The sequence below is a fragment of the Notothenia coriiceps genome, unplaced genomic scaffold (assembly GCF_000735185.1).
Source record: "Notothenia coriiceps isolate Sejong01 unplaced genomic scaffold, NC01 NC01_scaffold00024668, whole genome shotgun sequence".
Classification (NCBI taxonomy): Eukaryota; Metazoa; Chordata; class Actinopteri; order Perciformes; family Nototheniidae; genus Notothenia; species Notothenia coriiceps.
In genome coordinates this window covers 662,816-684,892 of record NW_011357369.1, presented here as the reverse complement: position 1 = coordinate 684,892, position 22,077 = coordinate 662,816, and the positions used below count along the sequence as shown (strand labels likewise).

At 41.1% G+C, this 22,077-nt stretch overlaps 2 protein-coding genes across 3 annotated transcripts in view; both read right to left on the bottom strand.

Moving 5' to 3' along the window:
* LOC104955511 (fibulin-1-like) overlaps positions 1 to 7,681 on the bottom strand; it is a 71,255-nt gene extending 63,574 nt beyond the window's left edge. Inside the window, exons 1-3 of one of the 2 annotated variants that reach the window (XM_010782846.1) lie at positions 7,442 to 7,681; positions 4,160 to 4,268; positions 1,875 to 2,004 (exon numbers count right to left, since the gene is read on the bottom strand). In XM_010782846.1, the coding sequence (XP_010781148.1) occupies positions 1,875 to 2,004; positions 4,160 to 4,268; positions 7,442 to 7,496 (294 nt within the window). In that variant the 5' untranslated portion in view covers positions 7,497 to 7,681. The remainder of the gene's footprint in view (positions 1 to 1,874; positions 2,005 to 4,159; positions 4,269 to 7,441) is intronic. The other variant, XM_010782847.1, reaches the window with a different exon arrangement.
* A 3,011-nt stretch (positions 7,682 to 10,692) lies between these two features.
* LOC104955670 (transcription intermediary factor 1-alpha-like) lies at positions 10,693 to 21,210 on the bottom strand. Its single transcript, XM_010783053.1, has 16 exons — positions 21,168 to 21,210; positions 19,678 to 19,810; positions 19,357 to 19,473; positions 19,022 to 19,136; positions 18,688 to 18,834; positions 18,407 to 18,521; positions 16,787 to 17,166; positions 15,387 to 15,515; positions 15,139 to 15,244; positions 14,987 to 15,044; positions 14,708 to 14,840; positions 13,909 to 14,228; positions 13,567 to 13,696; positions 12,091 to 12,165; positions 11,567 to 11,704; positions 10,693 to 11,491 (listed from the first exon to the last, which is right to left on the bottom strand). Exons 1-16 carry the CDS (start codon positions 21,208 to 21,210, stop codon positions 11,258 to 11,260), a joined length of 2,373 nt encoding a protein of 790 aa, XP_010781355.1. The 3' UTR covers positions 10,693 to 11,257.
* Between the last annotated feature and the right edge of the window lie 867 nt (positions 21,211 to 22,077).

Sequence of the window (22,077 nt, the reverse complement as noted above, 5' to 3'; positions counted from 1 at the left end):
CACAAGAAACCTAGCATACTGGTTATTTGGACCATTATTCATATGCATCCATTACCTGATCCCCTTGAGTGGCCTGAGCAAATAGGCCGGGGTTAGCGAGCCGCGTCGAGTATTGTGTTTTGTAGGTGGTTAGACAGATCGCTTGACGTGCGAAGGTAATTGGAGCCCATTGGCGGCTGAGGCTGCACGACGCGGAATAAGGAGTGGAAGAAGCAGTGGCGCCGGGGCGTAGGAAGGTGGCGATGTCCGTCGAATGTGGTGAGACAATGTTTAAAGAGGTGCGGGCAGGGGGGTGGGTGGACTCACGTCTCCGCTAGGGCATGGGTGGGGGCTGGCCATCCCCCCGGGAAATCTGTAAGCAACAGTACATCTGTAAGCAACTGCCAGCTAGGTCTCTCAGTCACTCACTCCGTATCGTTCACTGCGCAGTGACAGCTGCTACGGGCCTGATGTGTGAAAGTGAAACCCCTCCAGGGAGCGGCCGAAACACTTACCACGCACAGCACCGGCCCAACTCCCGGTATTCCCAAAGGCCAGTCCGCCCCTGCTTACACCTATATGGCGTGAGCTGATGATCGAGCCTTCATTGTAACAGTCGCAGGTACACAGTGTATGTGCGTGTGGGGAGTGTTGCAGTAGAACATTCCACTGTAGCGCTGGTACATTAATGGGAAACCCTAAATGTTTGAGCACCCTCTATGAAACGTCAAGCTACCCCACAGCACCCCCAAAAGAAAATCTCTGGTGCCGCCTCCAACCTCTAATTTATTAGAGTTAAGCCCTGTCAAGTTACGTTTATAAATGTTTTTTGTTTTTTTTGTACATGTTCAATACATTTGTAACACTGTACACATTAAAGTTTCTCTTTTTTGTTCACCCCCCCACCGCAAAAAAAAATCACTCCAAGCTGAACTCAAAGGTTGGTACCCCTGATAAAAGATAAGGCCAAGTACAACCAAACACTGACTTTTTTAAGTAACTAAAATATTTCAATTAACCGTCTTAAACTGAAAACTTACTGGGATATCGTTGTAAGACTGAAACACGGAGCACAACAGAAGCTAGCCACTTCCCTCCGCTTCCAGTCTTTGTGCTAAGCTAAGCTAAGCTAACCATGTTGTGGCTTTTACTCCATAGTCATTGTGAAGACATGACAGTAGAATCAGTCTGCGTATCTAAGTCATGGCAAGCATTTCACACGAGGCTAAGAATATTTTTCTGCTTAAGGATATTTATTTCTTGTTTTTTGTATTATGTAATTAATGTATTGATTTGACCATTATTTTATCCTGTTAAGAGTCAGTGAAGCATCTTATACTCATACGTATCTTTTGTCTTATTCCCCTTACATTCAAGTATAAACTCCAACCTGCACTTCAAAGTCGATCAAGTAAAGACAAACTGGCTTCTGACAATTACAGTACCTCATCATATTAAGAAAGTGCACCAACTTGCTTCCCCTCCTAGCTATATTCTGCCAAGCATTCATCTCAGTGATGTGAGGATGTGCAGCCTGTTGTGGAAATATCGGGCCACAATGAGGGGAATAACATATAAGTGTGGAAAGTGCTTGGAAGGGAGCCCGATGAAGATTCTAGTCAAATGTTTAATCTATCTGACAGCAACAAACTCCATTCCTTCGTGGAGTGACATGCCTCATCCTGCTCACAGTGTGCACACACCATACGAAAACACACACACAAATGATCAATCTCATCAATCATTTGCGTCCAAACTGGCTGCCTGGCAGAGTAATATACAGGACAGTGATTGAGTAGAGGGAGATTGTGATCTATTTCAAATATGTTTAGCTTGTAAGGCAAATTTCAACAAACATAAACGTACTGTATGTATGTGCACAGGTACAAACACACCTTTGTGGTCTTTTTCTCGCAGGTGTTGGTGAACAAAGAGTCACAGGCTCCTTGGTCTTTCGCCATGTTGATACCAGTGGTGCACATGTTATCTTCAAGCACTGTCACACAGCACTGCTCCTGCACTATCCTGTCAGCAAGAGAAAAAACACAAAACACAGATGGTGCATTTATTTCCAGCTCTGTAACTCCTTGGTGCAAAACAACTCTGCCTTAAAGTGCATCCCATTAAAATCAGCCTGAGGCAAGCCTGATGGGGATCTCAGAGTGGAAAATGTGTGGATAAATGGGTTCAGTAAGAACGCTGTGGATTAGGATTGTACGTCTTAGTGTCTTCCGCAATGCATACGTCTGTTAGGGGATCTTGCAGTGGGTCTTGTATCTGTCCACAGTTAATCTGGCATGAAACTGAATCTATCATCTTGATTAGCTTTGATGGAAATGCAGGACTGTGTGCATGCTGACCTCTCGTGATTGTGGGGATTCACTATTTATTTGACTGTTTTATACCGTCACTATTCACTTCTTTTAACAAGCCGTTAGGGATCGTAACTTACGTAAACAACTGCTTCTTTAGCAAAAAGCATCTTCCTAGGCTAAAATATCAAGACTATACCGAGTGTGTTGCAGTCCACATTTGTTGTTTATCTGAAATCCATCAAAAAGTTTGGTCTGATTGTCTGCAGATTCATTCTATACTCGATAATTTATATTCCAAGTTAGACACAATACAAGATAAATAGCCTATACATCAAAATGTTGTTGCCATCTTGACTGTGAGAGACATAAGGGACCATTTAAAGAGATTAAACTTTTCTTTGTTTGGAAAAGGAGCAGGAGACACACTTGGCAGGGACCTTTACTCTTTGAGCACTTTTCTAGTCCACTACTGACGTCATTGTATTCTAAACTGTTATGAGCAGCACTCTCAGTTAAAATCAACATTTCAGTCCCAGGATAGTGGCCACCTCCACATGTCCCTACGGATTGTAGTTTTTAGAGGAATTGATCTTATATATTATAATATCTTAAAAACAAACCACTCCCTTTGGATAAGCATGATGTGTTCTGTGAGAAACGTTGACTAACAGTTGCCAGTAGATACAGTTTGCTTTTGGTAAATGACATCAGCAGGGCAGAACCATTATTGAGAAACATGTTGTTACTGCAAATCCTCCTGGACATCCAACCTGATCTCAAATCTGATCTCGGTGCTTATGATGATCGTAAAGTTCATATCTCTGCAGGGCTTTAATAAAACACTGTATGACTATGATACCTGCGTCAAAAGCAACATCTGGATTAAGCACAGCTGCTCACACGAGACCACTATTATTAAAAATTAATGTATGTGTCAGTTTGATCAGATTTCATTGTATTGTTAGCAAGTGCTTTCCAATCAGTTAATACTCTGTCTGGAAATCTGTCTCACTATCACTACAACACAGAAGAAAAAAAAACGACTCCACTCTCGTTTCCGAATAGCCTCTTTATCTACTCTTACCAGAAATATTTTTTCCAAATAAACTACTACTGATCTCAAACTCACATCAAGGCACACACCCCGTCTGCCGAACCTTTTAAGGACACATTGGTGCTCTTGTTTTTCTTTTCTCTTCCATTATTTCTTTTTTTCCCCTGTGGTGTCTGAAGTAATCGTTCAGATTTCCTGTTATTGCCTCGCTCCATCCTCACTCCATGCTGCGTTTCACCTCTAAGGTATTTCCTGGGTATTGAAACAGCCCCTCTACTGACCCCCCCTCGCCTCTTTTCCACCCCGCACCCCCACAAACCTCTGCCCTTTCCTCTCTTTCCCTCACACACTATAATTTAGACTAATTTGGGATCACTTGGGGTGGCTACGGTAAATGTGTTTGCCATCAGTGTTCACAGCGGCAGATCTCCCCGGCTTATGGTCCCTGAACCTGTGGCAGCACACCCTCTAGGGTTACCAGCAGGCCTGTTATTATCCCATCACTATTACTGTTTCCTGCTCTCACGTGAAGTGAATAATGTGCTTGGAGATTTACAGGAGTAAGGTAAAGCAATCTCATATTAAAGGCCTTCAGACATCCCATTTATGGTACGGGCCAGATCCCTCGGGGCCAATACTGCATAAGCTTCTGTGGTGTTGATAGAAAATGTAAGATTGTGACAAATGGCGCTGCATTTAATGACTTGTAAATCTGAATAAGCCCCAGACTGGTCTCCCGAGCGCTCTATAAATCGTATGGTGTATAGATTTGCGGTCAGTGAGAGCAAAGTAGCGGATCGCTCCTGCTCACCTGCATGTGGTGGACTCGGAGATCAGAGGGAGGGCCGCACAATCTTCGTTATCGTTGCCCCGGCTCTGGCCATCTTTACAGCAGCCCTCTATGGACATCTGCTCTATTCCTTCAAACATTGAAAAAAGAACAAAAGGTGTGTGAACACAGGTAGGAGATGTGTGCACTTCCCGTTCACTATGCACTCTGAAGGGGACATTGCCGCATTGAGGGGACCCCCACCAACATAATCACTGCAGGAGATCGACCCCATATGGCACACTGCTGCCTCTGCTATTATCAAATCAGCCTAGGCATACTCACATGGTGTTGAACCCTCACCTATAGACTAGTTTTGTTCATGACAAAACAAAGTATAACAAATAAAACAGTCAAAGCATTGGTTAATGACATTATGGATTCTTGTTTTTGGCAAAAATATATATTGATGCAAGGTCATATAAGGAATATAAGGATTTTGAAATGTAACCATAATAAAAACCGATATTGCCACTGTCCTTCAGGGTGAGTTACCCTTTCTCCTCATAAAGATGGAAAAACTAAATTCAAAATATGTCAGGCAATTTTAATTATCCATAGGCCTGTTTTTTGCCAGGGCAAGGAATGATGGATATGTTGTTGCAGACACAAGAGAGGCTTTTTTTTTTTTTACTGGAGCAACACCAATTCTGTGGTTATCTGGCTGTTTATTCATGTGTATTAAAGAGCGTGGAATGCCTCGACTCTGTAAACAATCAGCCGTCCCAATCACATTCATTCGCCTGTGGTTTGTATGATCTGCCAAACGTGAAATAGTTATAGCTGATCGGCTCCTTTTACTTTGTTTTGCCTTCGGCTTAAACCAGGATAAGTGTGCCAAATTGATATAAAAAATAAGTCCTAGGAGATTGGAAAAAAGAAAACAAACTCACCATGAAATAAATTGTATCGACCCATTGTAATAGCATATGAGGTGTTGCTGGTTAGAGACACAATGCCCTGAATTTTGGGAAATAGTGATTGTGAAATGCACTGAACAAATCCATCTGTGTGAGGCACAGCGTCTGCCGTGAGCAGTCTGGCAAGAGTCAACAACTTCAGATAATAAGTTAAATTACGTTAGGAGGAGGAGGACAAGTGTCTGGAATAGCAGTCCTCGGTTTTATGGATATGCCTTCTCCCAGAGGGGCAGGAGGAATTTTATTATAACCAGTAAATCAAAGACGAAGCACAAACAGGAATAATCATCACAAACAGCATTGTTCATGTTTGTAACAACACAATTTGCAATCAAACTCAATTTCTCAGAATAGCTGGCAGGCTTCAACCCAGAACTAAGTAGGGGCAAGACACAACAATGACTAGGGTTCATTTTTTTTAAATCAACATATGGGTTATTTTCTGAAGAAATTGAGTCACTTCCCAATTGCAAGCTACAGGAATACAAAGCACAGCTTTATAACCATTGTGACCACTGCCACTACAAAAAGGATAATTAAGCTGGCAGAAAGGAGTGAATTTGGAAAGAGGATTTATTACTTGACTGCCACATTAGCTGACTCACTACTGACTTCTGGAAGTCTGGCATATCCTAGAATCCTGTAGCCAATAAACCTTGCAGCAGCTGGATGAAATGAGATGGCATTTTAAAAGCTTTTCACATCAGCTTACCAAGTGGGCCATCGCACATTCACTCTCTCTCTGTCTCTGTATGTTAGAAACCTCAATCTGCTTTCAGAGGAACACCAGGATGTTGCACTAGGACTAAAGCAAAAACATTTAGTTATAGGATAATATGGATTTTTTGTGCCATTGATGCCTAATACAGTTTAAAGGTGTTAAAGAATATATATTTCCATTGGTCACACTGCTCTGTACTAGAGGGTCCTCGCCACAGTAGCACTCTGCTGATAACTAACTCTAAACCACAAGGCATCAGGGAGTCATTCCAACGCAACCACGTTCTGCTGATCTTGCAAACCTAAATTGAAAGACCAGAAGTGTCTGTTTTATCAAAATAGGCCGAGATGCAGTCTGCCCCTGTGCTCTGTCTCTGTGATGCATTGTCTGTCTGCAGAGGGCTGATTTCCATCTTGGATGGGGGTGCTGGTTGTGAGGGCCACTCTGACTTGGCAGAGCAGCACATGGCTTGCCTGCGTCTAGACGCCTCATGTAAACAAGGCTTAATGATCGACTGGTGGAGCTCCGCCCAGGCAGAGTGGAGGGCCTTAGCAAGACATCAAAACAGAAGGGTGCATTTCCTTTACAGGCTGCACTACAGGCTTTTATTTTGGAGCCTCCTTCCAATCTTATTGATATAAGCACACTTACGAAGTTGATTTTTTCTACCTACCTAACTTCCAACCTACTTTCGCCTCCATCTGTGTATCTGTCTATCTTACACATGGTTACTTTTTGGAGTTTTGGTCGAGCTGATAGCTGACTGAATTTGACTCCAAACTGACCGTGAAACGACCCCCTTCTGAGACGGCATCTTGGGGAAAAGTGGCCCTGCTGACTGTGAAAGTTGCCCCATGTGTGACCAGGCAACCATGAGCATTAGGATCTGTATAAATCACCCTGCTGTGTCCAGACCACCCTGTCCCAGAGAGGCACTGGGTCGCTCTGACACCATCACAGCATACCAAGGCACCTGGCCTTTGACTTCCAGGGAAGAAATACAGAAACAAGGGCAGGGGGAACTAATAACTTCAGTTTAAAAGATATTATTTTAACACTCCTTGTGTTGTTACATCATCTTTAATCACTTTCATTCCAGGCTATAAACAAAATGAAAAACAAATGATAATGGCAGAGTGTACTTTATATTATATTTTCACTTAAGGTAAATATAGCCTCTGAAATGTTCCTTACACAATATAGTGTGCTGCAAGGGGTTTATAGCTACTAATATCACTACCTAGATTTTAAGTTGGGATGCAAAACTATGGAAACAGAAATCTTATCTAAGTATGAGTGGTTAAATGTTATGTTATGGCATAATGGGATACTATTTAATACAATAGGAGAAGTGCCACACTTTGAAGCACCCAGCTTTGTGGACTGTGCTTTCATCACATGCCCTGACTAGTCCTGTGGCAAATTCATCACCTCCCCGGATCTCACTATTGCCTCATTAACACTTTCATATCTTACTGTAAATACCTTCACACATGCATGTGAAAACTTATCTTGCAATATAAAACCCATCCACACCAGCATATGATACTCACACCGTTCTTTGGCACGGTTTGTGTTGTGTACACTTAGAAAGGGTCTTAGCAGAGTCATACAATAACTTACCTTGGCCAAGAAGAACTCCGAACAGAGAGCACAGCAGCACGACACGCGGACCCATTGAATGAAAGGAGATTTGACTCGAGGGTAAAAAGAACTCCGAAAGGCTGGTTATTGTGAAGGATGTGCAAAAACAGTAGCGCTCCTTCAAAAAGAGGAAGAGGGACTCCGCAGGACAGAAGTGGATGTGATGGAGCTGAGAGAGTCGCAGTTACAGCGTGAGTGCACGAGCGAGCGTCCAATTATGACACCGCGAGGGGCGGGCTGGGGCCACAGGCTGTCTTATTTCTATTTCTAAATCTTCTGTGAGATTTTGTGAGAAACCGTGATCTCATTTACTGAAGAGGGTTAGGGCCACATGTGTACACATTTATTTTAGAACTGACCAAAACTGAGATTAAAGTCAGAAAGTACGGAAGAGGATTAGGGCCCTGTGAAAAAAATATTTTGGGGATGTGAAAAATAAAAAAAATAAAAAAAAGTCAGAATTCTGACTTTTTTCTCCAAAAAAAACAAATATATATAAAAAAAATTATATTTTTGTGTGGCCATAATCCTCTCACGTAAGAAAGAAATCAGCATTTTGACTTTAAACAAAAGAATCTGAACATTTTCAGAAAAATACCTGATTGTTTTTTTATCCAGAATTGTTGTTCTTCTCATGTGGCCCTAATCCTCTTCCTTCCCTTACATTTACAATAAACTACATTACAAATATTTTGTCCAATATATATTTTACTTACACATAGGTTTTAACACTTAGAAGTTAATTTATACTGTAAGTTATTACTAGATTCGGACAGGAATGTTTGCACAAAAAGCTTATCCTTCTAAAAATGTTGTATATGATTGACACATTTATGTGTGTTGGAAAGTAGAAGACCTGAAATACTACCAAGGGAGATGTGGGCTGAAATATTTTTTATTGCCTTCAGGAGGAATTGCAAGTGACTTCAGGCTACTGTGCTGTAAGGTATGCATGCACACATGGAAATTGTCTTCCCATCAATGGCAAAGTAGACTTTTTCTGTCTGTGACTAATGATTGTGCTGATTACTCAACATCTGGAGCCGGTTTCGAGTTATTTAAAAAAAAATCTCTTGTGGCTATGTCCAGACTGCAAGCCTTGAAACCTTTTTGGATATCTTAGTAAAAGGAAATAGGGGGAATAAAGAAATAATAGATTGTCACTGCCTCTGTCTGCACATATCTATTTATTCACTTCTACATTTTCAGTTCACTGCACCTTAAAGAGGATGATAAATCAAACTGGCTTTGTGCTGTTTCATACTCCATTATATTTAAATACTTATTGATGATGTATCTGCGTTCTGCACAGAGGTATTAAAGGTCTCTCGTCCAAGCTGATCCTATTTTCTCTTCACCGAAGTTCACAGCCATACCAAACAAAAGGAAGCATTTTCCTTAAAGTTAATGAATTGAAGCTTTTGTATCAGTTCCACATAATGTGGGCAAACCGTCAGCCAATGTGATCATCAACTGTGAAAGGAAGCCACACTTGCCTGCACACTAACACACACAAGTCTACAGGATTTGGCAAGGAGCGGAGAAATAATTGCTAGACTGCATTATAAACATTTTGTACCAACTAAAGCCCTCTGCAAATTCAATCAGTCTACTGATTCTGGGCATGGTGACAGCGAGAGGTTAAATGATCTTCTAATCAGAGCCACATGTCTCCACCACCAGTCTAGCCAGTCTAGAAACATCACCCAAGACTTGATACCAGGCATACAGGAAAGGCCACAAGTATATGGCACTAATAAAAGGGTAACTGCACTGTGTCAAAGTAAATTGAGTCTCAATCTCTGCTCAAAACATTCTAATCTGAATGATTTAAGTTTAAATATGTTATTTTTCTTTCTTATTTGGAAGATATCGCTGTCTTCGTAATTATTAATATCCAGGATGTATTTCCACTTGAAATAAATCCCACTGTTGGGTGGAAGTGAGCTTGCCCAGAACTTGAGGGAGAAATCCGTCTGTCGTTTACTTTACATTTGCATTGTAAAGCAAATACCATAGTTTTTATATCTCCACACTTATAATTCCACAGTATGTGATTTACTCCTGAAAAACAACAGCAGACATGGTGTTTCATGGATTGGAGTAGCAGTTTTTTTGCATGTTTATGTTACACACTTAGCAGGACGATATAAAAACAGTGTTTGGATGTGTAGGAAAATACTGTTCACAAATCAAACCGGAGAAAGTCATGTCAAGTATTGTAAGTAAAACATGCACAAACACTTGCATGGTCCTAGAACTGTGCCCTATGTTAAAGGTAGACGTTTGCTGTAGCAGCACAGATACCACTCCTCTGGGCATTTATCAGTAACGGATGTGGCACCCCCCCTTCCTCTTCTCTATGATGTAACAGTTGCATCACAGAGTGCATCACAAGGCACTCCTTTACTGCTGTCCCTAATCTTATTTTAGCCTGAGTGTATGGAGGTGATAGATAATAGACCGTTAGAGTTCATGTAATGAATGCAGAAAGCCCTAAATAAGACCCATAACAGCGTTGAGCTTGAAACCTGGCTGGATAAATCACTGTGAATAACTGAGGGCAACTTCCAGAAACTACCATCTCCAATCTACATTTGGGTTTTAACAAAAAACAGCAGCGTGAGATGACCTCTTAGCTCATAGGTGGAGGAAATTGGAATGGCATTCAAACAGTGTTAATCTTGTTGTGGGGGGTGCAGTACAGTTCCTTTGAAGCTCATCCAAGCTTGTCCTGCCACGTCTGTGTCAATCAGCCGAGGGCCACTAACACAGCGAGGCAGCCAGGGGCCGGCCCTGTGGGGCCCAAAGGACCGGGTGCTGTTAGTCAACACAACTGTAGGAACTTGTTAAGGAGGAAGCGGCATTGCTTAACTTTAAAGTGTGTTGGATTAAGAGGAATGATACATGTCTGGTTTTAAAGTAGGACATTAATACACTTCATTAACATGCATTTATAGAGCCGAGGAGGTTTATGTGGTACATTTTTGATTACCCTTAATCATACTCAGACGTAAGCTAACATGCTTTTATTTTACCCTGTAAACATCTGCAAGATTAGTTGCATGAAAGTAGGTTTGTTACTTAATCCTGTGGTGTGGAAAGAAATGTTAATGAATTAAAATGATCTTTTATCTTACATTTGCCATAACCCTTATTTAAAATAAACATAAATAGATGAGAAAATAACATCTATTTAGACAAAGCAGAAATATTGTGTAACAATTTGCCAATGTAAATCGTTTTGGGTTTTATCAAACAGCTTTGACTCCATTGTTTTTCTTGACTGGCCTCGTAACACATTTTATTCCACATATGAAAAAACATCAAAGCTGCATGATTATCATCCTTCCACTGAACACTGCTGTATTTACACATGGAGAGCTGAACAGGAAAAACACTCCAGACCTGACCACAGTGTGTAAGCTCAGAGCTAATGAATGCATTTAACTTCAGTAAATTGATGACTTGATCTCGTAATTTAACCAAAACAAGACTGAATAGCTGGTTCCGCTTTACCCTGTAAACACCCAAATGTTCTGCATGTATGTACATTTTGCATAAATCTTATTATTTATGCCTGTAGTAATATATAGCAGTCATGTCTTTGAATTCAGTGTGAATGCAACATTTGCCATGCAGCTTGGTCCAGAAAATCTAAGGAAAAAGAAAAGGAAGGACAAATGTGTTGTGGCCTGAAGATGATTGTGTATCAAGTTCAAGTATAAAGTTGAACACACCAAATATTAGCTGGTGCTGGCAGTGTTTTCGAACGTTTCAAAATATGTCTTTCTTTCATACTTCTCCCCCCTCTCCACTGGGACAGATCGGTGTATCCTGGGAGTCTGGACATGGATCCTTTGCATGCTGGGATTTGTGGTCAAAAGATGAGAAAAGAGAGTCAGGAGGAGCAGAAGGCATCATCTCCTTTTTGATTTCTGGAAAGGTCTGGTCAGGGAAGATGCTCTTCAGGTATTCCTCAAACTGCTCTTTAAGCTTTCCGCCCAGCTTCCTGCCCTCTGCGTCCACCTGCCATGCAAGTAGAAGTATATTAGCAGGTGAGGGGAACTACAAATATATTTTTGACAACTATTTCCACAGTACCTGATTGAGGACAAGCCTGATGTCTGACACAAACTCTGCAGGGCTTTTGTAGCACAGACTCTGCTTTGCTTCAAGTCGTTTTCTCAGAGCGGAAAGATGAATCGGTCCCTTTGTAGTCACCCTGTTATTAGCACATACCTACAGTATTTAGAAAGGGAGAGATAATAAAACAATAAAACTTCATGGGAAGATCTAAACACATGAGTAATATCTCGTATAAACTATTACATGCCTTGATCGTGCACAATAGGTAAGGGATTTTTAACACATTGTGTCATGCAGATCGAGGTAGTTCAAGGCAAAAAGGTGCACTGCATTAAGAATAACAATTACTACAAACTCTGTGTCAGCAGGACAAATTCCTGTATATTTATAAAACTGATTAAAAGTTGCATAATGTCTCTTAATACTATTTACTCATAAATACTGCATTTTACACCTCATTAGAATTACAGTCACAGTAACTCTGTGTGACATTAATCCTGTGAACCTTTGCCCGTAGTCAGCAAAGCTTCCAGACTCACCGGGGGGGATACAGGGCCTTGAAGGTCTGAACTCAGCTTGCTGCAAAGCAAGTGCAGCAACAGCCTCTCACACTTCTGCAGTGGTGGAAAAAAGACAATTGACTTAATGTACAACTGATAAAGAATATACAATTCAGCGATCTATATAGTGTATTGCATTTGAATACGTTTAACATGACCAGGATTGCTTCTCAGAACCATACTTGCCAACCCTCCCGATTTTCGCGGGAGACTCCCGATTTCATTGCCCTCTCCCGGTTTCCTCCTGGGGTCATATTTCTCCCGCATTTCTCCCGATTTCTGACAAAATCAGATTTACTCACGACTTTTTCCACTCTGACTTTAATACAGCTACACCATTGTTTGGTTTCCATGGTAGCGCGTCTCTTTAGTAGCGCGCATAACTGAAAGTCTGAGAGGGTGAGGCAGATAGTCACAGAAAACTGAACAAGAATCGACAAATCGACCCTCTGCTCACTCCTTTCCTGTAAAATACAGGTCCAGCCCACACATATGGTGCTACAGTTGCACTTACAACTACAATAAGCATGTTAATGTTAATCTAAAGCTCCGGCGATCCACTACCACCCCCCACCCCGGTTTTGAAATGCTCCCGATTTCTGAGGTCTCAAGGTTGGCAAGTATGCTCAGAACGTATCTGATGCTGATCTACTTTAAGTCTAACACCAATTTATAGCTGTTCTAATTAAAAATAAAAACACATCCACGAAAACACACTGCGTCCGGCAACATATTGTTTTTTTATATGCCTCAAACTATTTTAAGACCCTCCATTTTAAACAGAATTGCACAAATGTAATACATTTGAGATTTGTTACAATACTACTATCAATTAATAATGTTCTTGGACTACATCAAACAGCTGGTCAACAGTAAAAACTAATATGGTTGCTGGGCAAACAGTGCTACTCAGTTTCACTCTCTCACAACCTTAAAACTTGAAAGGTGGTTTGTAGCTTTGTACCTAATGGCGCCTGCTAGCTGTGGAAAGCTTTGTTCGGTAGCTTACAAATGTTTGCAACAGTAGCAGTGCTTTTACCGTTAATAACAACATAGAAAGATATGATGCATACTGTAGAAAATAAAGCCACTTTCTTCATCCATATGCTACTGTCCATTTGCCGTGCTTTGTGTAAAAAACACCTGCTTCTGTTTGGGAGAATTGTAAAATAATGTGCCCTGTGTTCAAATGTACACCAATTAATAAGGAATTTGTTGGGCTAGCCAATGAGTGAGCTAGGATTATGAGTGATTCCGTCCAATGAAGCAACAGGAGGGGGGCGCTGTAACGATGCAGCTATCCTGAATGCACATAGTAAGGTGGGGATAGAGACAGAATTTGAACATTTAGCAATGTTTTGGAAAATATGACTAAGAATGAAACAACAAACTTCCAAATAAATACGAAAATGGTGACTTGAAAACTTTCCGAAAGAAAAATAATTGAGCACTGACTCGTTTGTCCACAGGGTGAAATCCTCCTTCAGAATCTGGCTCCTTCTTCACTGTTTTGGCTTCAGGTTCGCAGTCATAATCCATCTCTGGCACTAACAGATCACGGCAGAATGAGCAAAACCATTTCCCACTGAAAAGAGACAGTCCAGAGACTCAACACAACAAGCCAGTAAGGGAACATACTACACCAAGTGCATAATGCTGCTCTCAGATGAAAACCTCACACCGAAAACAGTCTCTTTCTTAAAGCTAAAGCGTTCTTATTTGTATAAACACCAAAATCAAAAGAAGGGGTTTTCGTCTGAGACCATGAATACATTAATATCCGCAGTCAGAGCTTGCCTGGGAGATTTGAGGAGAGTTGGAACATGGCAGGAAAGGTGAAACCTCCTGGGACACTGATCACAGTTCAGCAGCTCTCCGCCTGTCCCACACGCAGCACACAGGACCTCTTTAGAGTCCTCCAGTGGGGCTTGGTCTACCTGCTGTTCTCCTCCCAGGATACGGATGTGATTTTGAGCATTAGTCTTACTCTGGTCCCACGGGCTGCTTGGAGGCTCTGAAGGACTATGGGGTTTGTCACCTGTGCTTTGAAGAGGAGCACTGATTGGGGGTTGGTCACCTGTGCTGTCAGGAAGGCTGGCTCTTTGATGGGCTTTGAGCTGAAATCCACAAACAGAGAACAAAACACTTAACCTTGGTCTATAGTAAGGCCACAGACCATTTTATATTTCCGATCATGTATTCTAACTCATGTTGAAGTTGCCGTTGCTTTGGGTTCTACTTCCAGATAAAAAGGCTTAGAAAATCTTGCAAAGCGGTTGGCTTGGTAACAAATTGTCTAACCACTTTTGTTTCTTGCTTTGTCTGACAGATAATCTCTGCATTTTCAGATCAATAACTCTGGTAAGTACAATCAATCAATCAATCAATCAATCACAGTGTACAGTGTTATGGCAACCAATAGCATTTGCAGTTATCGGAGATGGCCAAATTATAGTAAACTGTTTTCCTTTAAATCATACACTGTAAGTTCAAAATGCAGTCTTGCTGCAGTAACAGGCTGAAGATTAAACCAAAATTCTCATCTATGGCAATATGATAATCAATAGATTGTAATAATAATCTATTGTCTGCTTACGTAGCCACTCTCATCATCCGGCTCATCTTTGATGACTATGATGGGCCCTGGTGACAACCTTCTTCTCTTCTTGACAGCTGAGCCCACTGCTCCACTGGCCTGATGTGTTTCTGGAGGTTTCCAGGTAACAATGCTTGGGAGAAAATAATGAACCAATCAAAGTCAAATCAAAACTCACTGGAGAGACCAACAGCACAAAGGGACTGGGGTCTTATCAAAGCAGCACTGTTTTAGATTGTCAGAAGCTGTGCTTTTGTGTGTGAGCAGATGTGTTCTTACCCTGGTTTCTCCTCCTGGGAAACAGCAGCGTACCCTGGTGAATTCTGCTGTCCTTGCACTTGAGAGAAATATAAAAATCTGTTTTGATTTACAAAGAACACAGCAATACATACAGTCTGAACATGTAAACATGACAGATGGCACACACATACCATTTATGTGTTGAAAACATGGAGGCAAGCCCTGGGGATAGTTTGGTTTCAGCATGTACATCGCACCGCCTGAATCATTCCTCCTATTCAGATATGTAGGCTCAATCTAAACACATCATTGCATGTTGTTTAATGCACTGCAAGCATAATATATCTTTATTATTTATCCAGGTGTATCCCATTGAGATCATTGATCTTTTTTTCAAGGGAGATCAATATACTTAATGGATATATATGGATTCACTTGCCGTCTGATCTGATTGAGGTGAGCTGACGCCACTATTGATGGGCAGTGGTGTAATATGGGTGTAGAGAGGTGGAGAGGAGAAGACTTCCATGGGTTTGGGTTGGTAGCTGCTTCCCATCCCCCTCAGAGGCTATGAGACAGAGAAACAGAAAGATGGATTGACTCGTTGCAATCATTTTTATCCAACATTCCTGTCAGCGGCTGTAAGCATGTGATGATGGATCTGGAGAGGAAACAGTGCTCTTTCAATACCCTGTTGCTGCTGCGTGGGTTGACGCCCCCGGCAACCGCCAGAACAGAGAGGATTAAAGAGTAAACCAAACACTAGGAAGTTTGAGGCTGATTTTAGTTATTTTGTTGGTTTATTTAATAGTCGGTGCAGCTAATCTTTCTCAAAATGTATAAAAACATTTACTATTTATATAAAATATTTTAATTCACTGTGTCTAATGCAGTTTAGTTGGGATACACCTAGCAGGGGTGTACCGACTGATTTTAACACATGACACTACACTCAAATAACAAACCACATTAAATTACATATACTTCATTTAAAGGCCCGGAAAACCTATGCTTTTACTATTTGGTACACAATAATCAAAAATGTTCTGCCAAAGTCAGAACAGTTTTTGTTATCCGACATTTCGATACAAATCTGATAAATCTATATCTTATGACTCACCTTCTGGTTGTGAAATGTAGTCTTATACAAAAAAGCAGACTTCCTGTTTTCTTAAAGTAACTGACTTTAAAGTATCCTAAATCTCTCTTTAAGTTGTTTGCACAATAGTTAAGAGAAACAAATTAGCAAACCCAGAAAACAATCTAAAAAACGACTACTGTCTGCTTCAAGAAACACAATCATCATGAGTATCATTAATTATATGTGATTTGAAGTGAAACTAGCAAAACCCTGGAACGTTTCTTTACTACAGAGATTGTCAAAGAGTTCATCATGCAGCTATAACATCTTGTTCACATCAGTGTGACACAACGTACGTATGTGTGCACTTCACACAGCAATATCGTCCTGTGAATGAGCCTACACTTGAGAGCTGGAACCAAAACACCCTGTGGAGTAGACTAAACAACTTGGATGACGAGATACTATCAAGCGTTTCTGTCTTGGGTCCGCTCTCTGTCACATGTTGGCTGCTGTTGCACTGCAGATTTAACGGTTTGAACTTATAATTTTGAGTCATAAACTCGTTTTACGCTCAAATCCATCCATTTATCAAAGACTAAAATCCATCTTGACAAGGAGAGACATAAATTGCCAAAGATGGGAAGGCTGTCAGCTCTATTTAGGACAGAACCATCCAATGTCGGTGCTTGTTAAGAGGACTTGTCTGTCAAATGGACACACACACACACACACACACAGAGAATTCACACACTAACCTGGGGCGTAAACCCAGGGCTTTCAAAGTTGCTAGTTGGGCTGACGTGGTTGGGAGGGGGCACCATGAACCTGCGGCCTGGTTGGGGCATCATACTGTGGGAGGGGGCGGGGCCTCCTTGCAGGGGCCCAGGGATGGTTCGCTGAAGTCGGACACTCTGGTACCACGTCCAGGGTGGAGGAGGTGGTTGGGGCTGCCAGTTGGCCTGCGGGTTTAGCTTCTCCACCTGCATTTGGAGCTGAGCCAGAGTAGTATGGGGTGCTCCCAGGGCGAAGCTGTGGGGTGAGCCTGAGGGGCCCAGCGCAGGGTGGGGGAGCTGATGAGGGATACCCTGAAAACCGCCCAGCTGGTGGCCTGGTGCACTCTCCACCAGTAAAGAGCCTGAGGGAACATACACACCAAGACAGGATGAGCTTAACAAGCAGGGATACACATTACATAATACAGACAAAACTTCTGCAGAGAAATGTGGGAAAGAGAAAGTTTGGGCAGATGGTTTGTGAAACTGTGGAGGTTAATAAGAGGGAAACCATGTCATGCTGTAATGACACTTTTCTCACATAAGTTATTGATTATACTTTTAATCCGTTGAAAATGTTTTGGATTAAGTGTCATTACAACATATTGAAAAATGTCTTCAAATGGCTTGTTTTGACAAGCGTCAAAAGAGTCAAAACTTTTCATGTGGATTTTCTTTTGGCAGACTTTTATAATATAGCAATATTTTATTACAATTGTCAGGCTAGAGTTGAAACTGCTGCCGCTGAACAGCATTTGGGCCCTTTAAGCACATCGAGCCTTCATCCATAAGACATGGGGGAACCAACATATCAAGGGTAAGTTCTGTCACATGCATGCAGATATGAAAAGCCCCAAACATGGTATTGAAACAAGATTCAAATGGGATTTTTTGAAAATCAGTGTAACTATCGAGAGAGTATAATTATTTGATCATTGAGTTTTTAAAAGTAAAAAATAGATATGGAGCGTGCAACTTCTCTGTTGGGGGATTTTGAGGCGAGACAGGAGGATTACGGTTCATTGTCCGCAGCACTCCTATCTGACCCTGTCAATATGGCATCTCCTGTGTAATGTCTTGTGTATGTAATGCCCTGTGTATGTAACAATTTGCTGTCTTAGGAAGTCATCCTTGCATCCCCCCCCCTCCCCCGTTATGTCTTGTTTAGTTGCTTGTTGTTTTGTGGTTTTTTCTGTTATCTGGGGCAATGTCTGTGTGTATCTTATAACTGAAAAATAAAAATATATTCAAAAAAAAAAGTAAAAAATAGAGACTCTTAAATATCAGATTATCATAGCAAGGGGCATAGACCTGATTGAACTAGCACGAGCATCATGCTGTTTCTGCAATGTTTGCATATAAGCATGGTCATGCCTGTTTAATAACTAATTTTGTGGAACTGATCAGCATGGCCTTTATCTTGTAAAACTAGATTTTGAAAATGAGCCACTAGTAGGCCTACTTGTCAGTCATCTTAAGTAGAAGTTTAAAAAAATACTCATTCATAAAAAGGCCAAATAAAAACAGAGTCCAGACTAAACAAAACCCTTTTTCAGGGCTCTAGATTATCTTAATTTAGACAGATGTTTGTGTATGTCTTACCCAGATCTACATTTGAGGCCCAATAAGAGGATCGGTTCTGGAAGCGCACAGTACTCAGTGGTATAAACGAGGTACTACATTTTGCCCGCAGGAGATTTCCAATCTGAAACAGAATCTGCAACAGAAGGGAAGTTATTAATACTTTTCAGAGGAAGGCTCTTGTGCGTTAAAACAGGCATATGTTCCCACTTCATCACGTCACTCTACTAACCGGCTTTCAGAGCTGAGCTTTTTCATGCTGGGAAACTGTGGTGAGATATGGATGATCAGATAAACCTTACCAAACGTTTACAGTACAACAGGGCTGTGCCCCCATTTCTGGCTGTGGCCCATTTGGTGAAGTTGATGACATGATCCAGGTGTCTGGATAGATAGCCGATGTCCTCCTGTTGTTTTCGTAGGACACTCTCATGGTCCTTTGTTACAGCCTGGAAAACGTGAATAAGTGAACCTCTGCAGTGTTTAAACAGCTTGAGGGTATGAGCTCTTGGCCTTGGGGGGGAGACAGGTAACTGAGTTTGCAAGCAAGTAATGTTCCTTTAGAAAAAACACAGCAATCTTCAGCATGCAACATAGAAATAACAATGTTTTTTTATTCAAAAGCTTCTGTCTCACCTCAAGTTGATTAACTAGCATCTTGCCCTTCTTGTTTATCTCCAGAATCAAACTGCAGATAGATTTCTCTATTTCATTATGAACAGTCGCGCGGTTCTGATGAACCTGTCGGAGTCTGAAAAGCATACAAAAGTATTACAATTTTATAAATGAAACGGCACGTATTTCCACATTTGGTGAAATCTCATTATTACTGGAGGTATGCATGATAACAGTTATTTGTGGTAATGAGATCATGTGGAAGTTGCAACAGCAGTTCTATAAACTTTAAGTGCGTTCCTCTTAGTATACATTTTGCACACTTGACATATCTTGTGGTGTGGGGAAATACATACCCATTGTTTATGGAGTTGGATACCTCTTCAATCATTTTCTGTTTTTCCTGCAGCCGATGGGTCATGCTCTCCATGTGCTGTTTATGGTTTTTATAAGCATCTTCAAGGAACTGGTAACTACTCCAAAAAAAAAAACATTAAGTCAGTGGATTCAATAATATAAATAGCAATCGTTCTTAATGAGTGATAGTAACTAACACACTGACAGTCTTTTAGAGTGGATAAGTGATAGTGGTTTATTAAATATGGTAGTAATGTAAAAAACGAAATGTAAGAACCAAACATAATACATATTGTGTTATATTGTAATAGTGACTATACTTGTGGTCCTTGTGCTTGACCAGCTGGCAGTCACGACAGGTCAGCAGGTCGCAGGTCTCACAGAAGAGCTTCAGCGGCTCCTGCTTGTGGATCTCACAGAACACCGGCCTCTGAGTCGACCCCCCATGGACTTCTGGGAAACAATAGGAGGGCAGAGATCCTTTCATTTCATTCTGGGAACTATACAAGTCATTTATGGCCCTTAATAATAAGATTTGGGGTTATTAAGCAATGTGTTCCATTATGTCATTGAGTGGGAATGTGTTTAATTAGCTCTAATTACTTTCTTAACTGGGTAAAACAAAATGTCATCTATCTTTCAGGCCATTAAAAAAACGAGCAATGTTTGAGTTTTACCATCATTGCCTAATAGGCTCAAAGTGTATTTAAAGATAAGTAATGGTCCGTGTAAGAATGTAAAGTATTGTTTTTAAACTGCGTGCCAAACTCCGGAGGGTATTTAACGTTATGACATACTATAGGCCTATGCGTCATGTAAATGGTCTGTCCAGGAAGACGTTAGGTTCAATTTAGAAGCATTTTACCCCAAAAATATGTTACAATATTAAAGCACAAGATTATTTACTTTTTCATTTCTTATTTTAAAGTTACTTAAAAGTGGGGTAGGTAATTTTGGAGAAACCAGCTTGAGTGCGCTAAAATTTGAAAATACACAACCGGAACAAATCTGCCACTTCCTTACAGAGCCCCTCCTCCAACACACACGAACGTGCACATGATCAATGAGGGCACGAAATAAGTTTGTGCACAGATGGAAGGCTGACAGGCAGGTAGGCCATCCAGTTACTTTAGCTGGGATGATTGGTCTTGCTTTTTACAGTACTACGGCTTCCACAGATGACATTTTTTAATGGATTTTTTGTCAAAGCACTTCAGATATTCATTGCTATCGGGATGTTAAGAGCATTCCATGGAATATAACAAAAAGTGTATCTCGAGCCGGTTTCTCAAACTTACCTACTTAATTTTATTTTATCTTTAATTGTATTAACCTCGAATCTGTTTGAATCTGTGCTGTCCTGTTTTTCATTCTTACCCTGTTGCTTTTTGAACTAGTGAAATTTCCCCACAGGGATTAATAAAGGTTCATCTTACATTTTATCTTATATAGAGTGGCGAAGTCCCTCCCCTTCCGGTGGACCTCCATGGGACCTTATATCGGAAAAATAATGTATTGAAGTCAATGGGGAGACATTAGGATACGTCGGAGTACTACAAATGGAGGAGAAGGACATCGAGACATACTGTACACTTTACTGCTTGTGACTCCGCCGACCAAAACACCGCGCTTGACGCAAACTTATGGCAGACACGGTTGCGACACACCTCCGGGTGGTTTCCCAGTTATAAGTGGTATTCTGGTGTGGGTAGTCATGATCTTTCGTCTTCAAGCGTTAAATATGAAAAAGTCCGAGGAGGGGAGCCGAAATTATAGATTATTTGACGTCCACAAGGATGACTATACTCACCGAACCGCTTGCAGTGCGGGTCGGCATGAAGCGCGTAGTACATTCTCTAGCGAGGAGAATAACGGGGACGTTTTATATCTACTTTGATGAGGTAACTTCAGTTACCTCTCTTATTGCATAAAAAAACTACGGGCGCAAACTTACACACGGTACTTAATGTGTCTACAACAAACAGTTAGAAGTTTTTATGGTAAAGGTACATTTTTTAAGTTTTCAACAGAATTTTGACAACTTTACTATTACTTATACTTTTTATGCGTTGATCCTTTCTGATTTTTTAGGGTGCTCAGCGGCCATTCACGACAGTTATTGACTACATTATAAGGGAGGTCTATCCGATTTATGCGTAAATTGAATGAACATGAATGAATTGAATTTGTTCTACGGACACTGACGAAACATGGGTCCAAGCAATAGTATGGGTCATTAATCATCGAGAACGAGCAAGAGCTTCTCGTTGATTTTGTTTTGTGCTCTCACATAGGAACAATCGGTTACAATCGATCGACTGGTAATTGCCACTGTGTAATGTGAGCACAAGAGTGGCTTTGGAACATTTCGGACAGGCGTACGACCCGAGAATGCCTTGGCCTGATTGAGGGGAAAATCATACATAGAATGTCGAGAGTTGTACGGGTCTGAACACTCCTAGACAAAAAGTGGAGAAAAATTATGAAAAGCCGGAGTAAGACTTTCTTTCTCCACTTTACATGCGTTGCACTGCCCGGTAGACCACAGCCACTGCACACGTTCTGGTCTCAACATCAAGTAACTCGGCGAAGTAAGTTTCTTTACACCATTGAAGTGACAAAATGCTGTGTAAAATTAAAAAAAACTGAACGGTTTTATAGAAAATTAACTGTTTGTAGTATACACATTAAGACACGTGTTAAGTTTTGCCCTAGCTTTC

Bases quoted from the DNA above. Each gene is read 5' to 3' on its own strand.
- LOC104955670 (XM_010783053.1), bottom strand. From the start codon at position 21,210: ATGTACTACGCGCTTCATGCCGACCCGCACTGCAAGCGGTTCG. The intron at 15,245-15,386 runs GCAAGTGAATCC...TGATGTGTTTAG, and splicing joins CACCTCAATCAGATCAGACG to ATTGAGCCTACATATCTGAA. The intron at 14,841-14,986 runs GTAAGAACACAT...TTTTCTCCCAAG, and splicing joins TCCCAGGAGGAGAAACCAGG to CATTGTTACCTGGAAACCTC.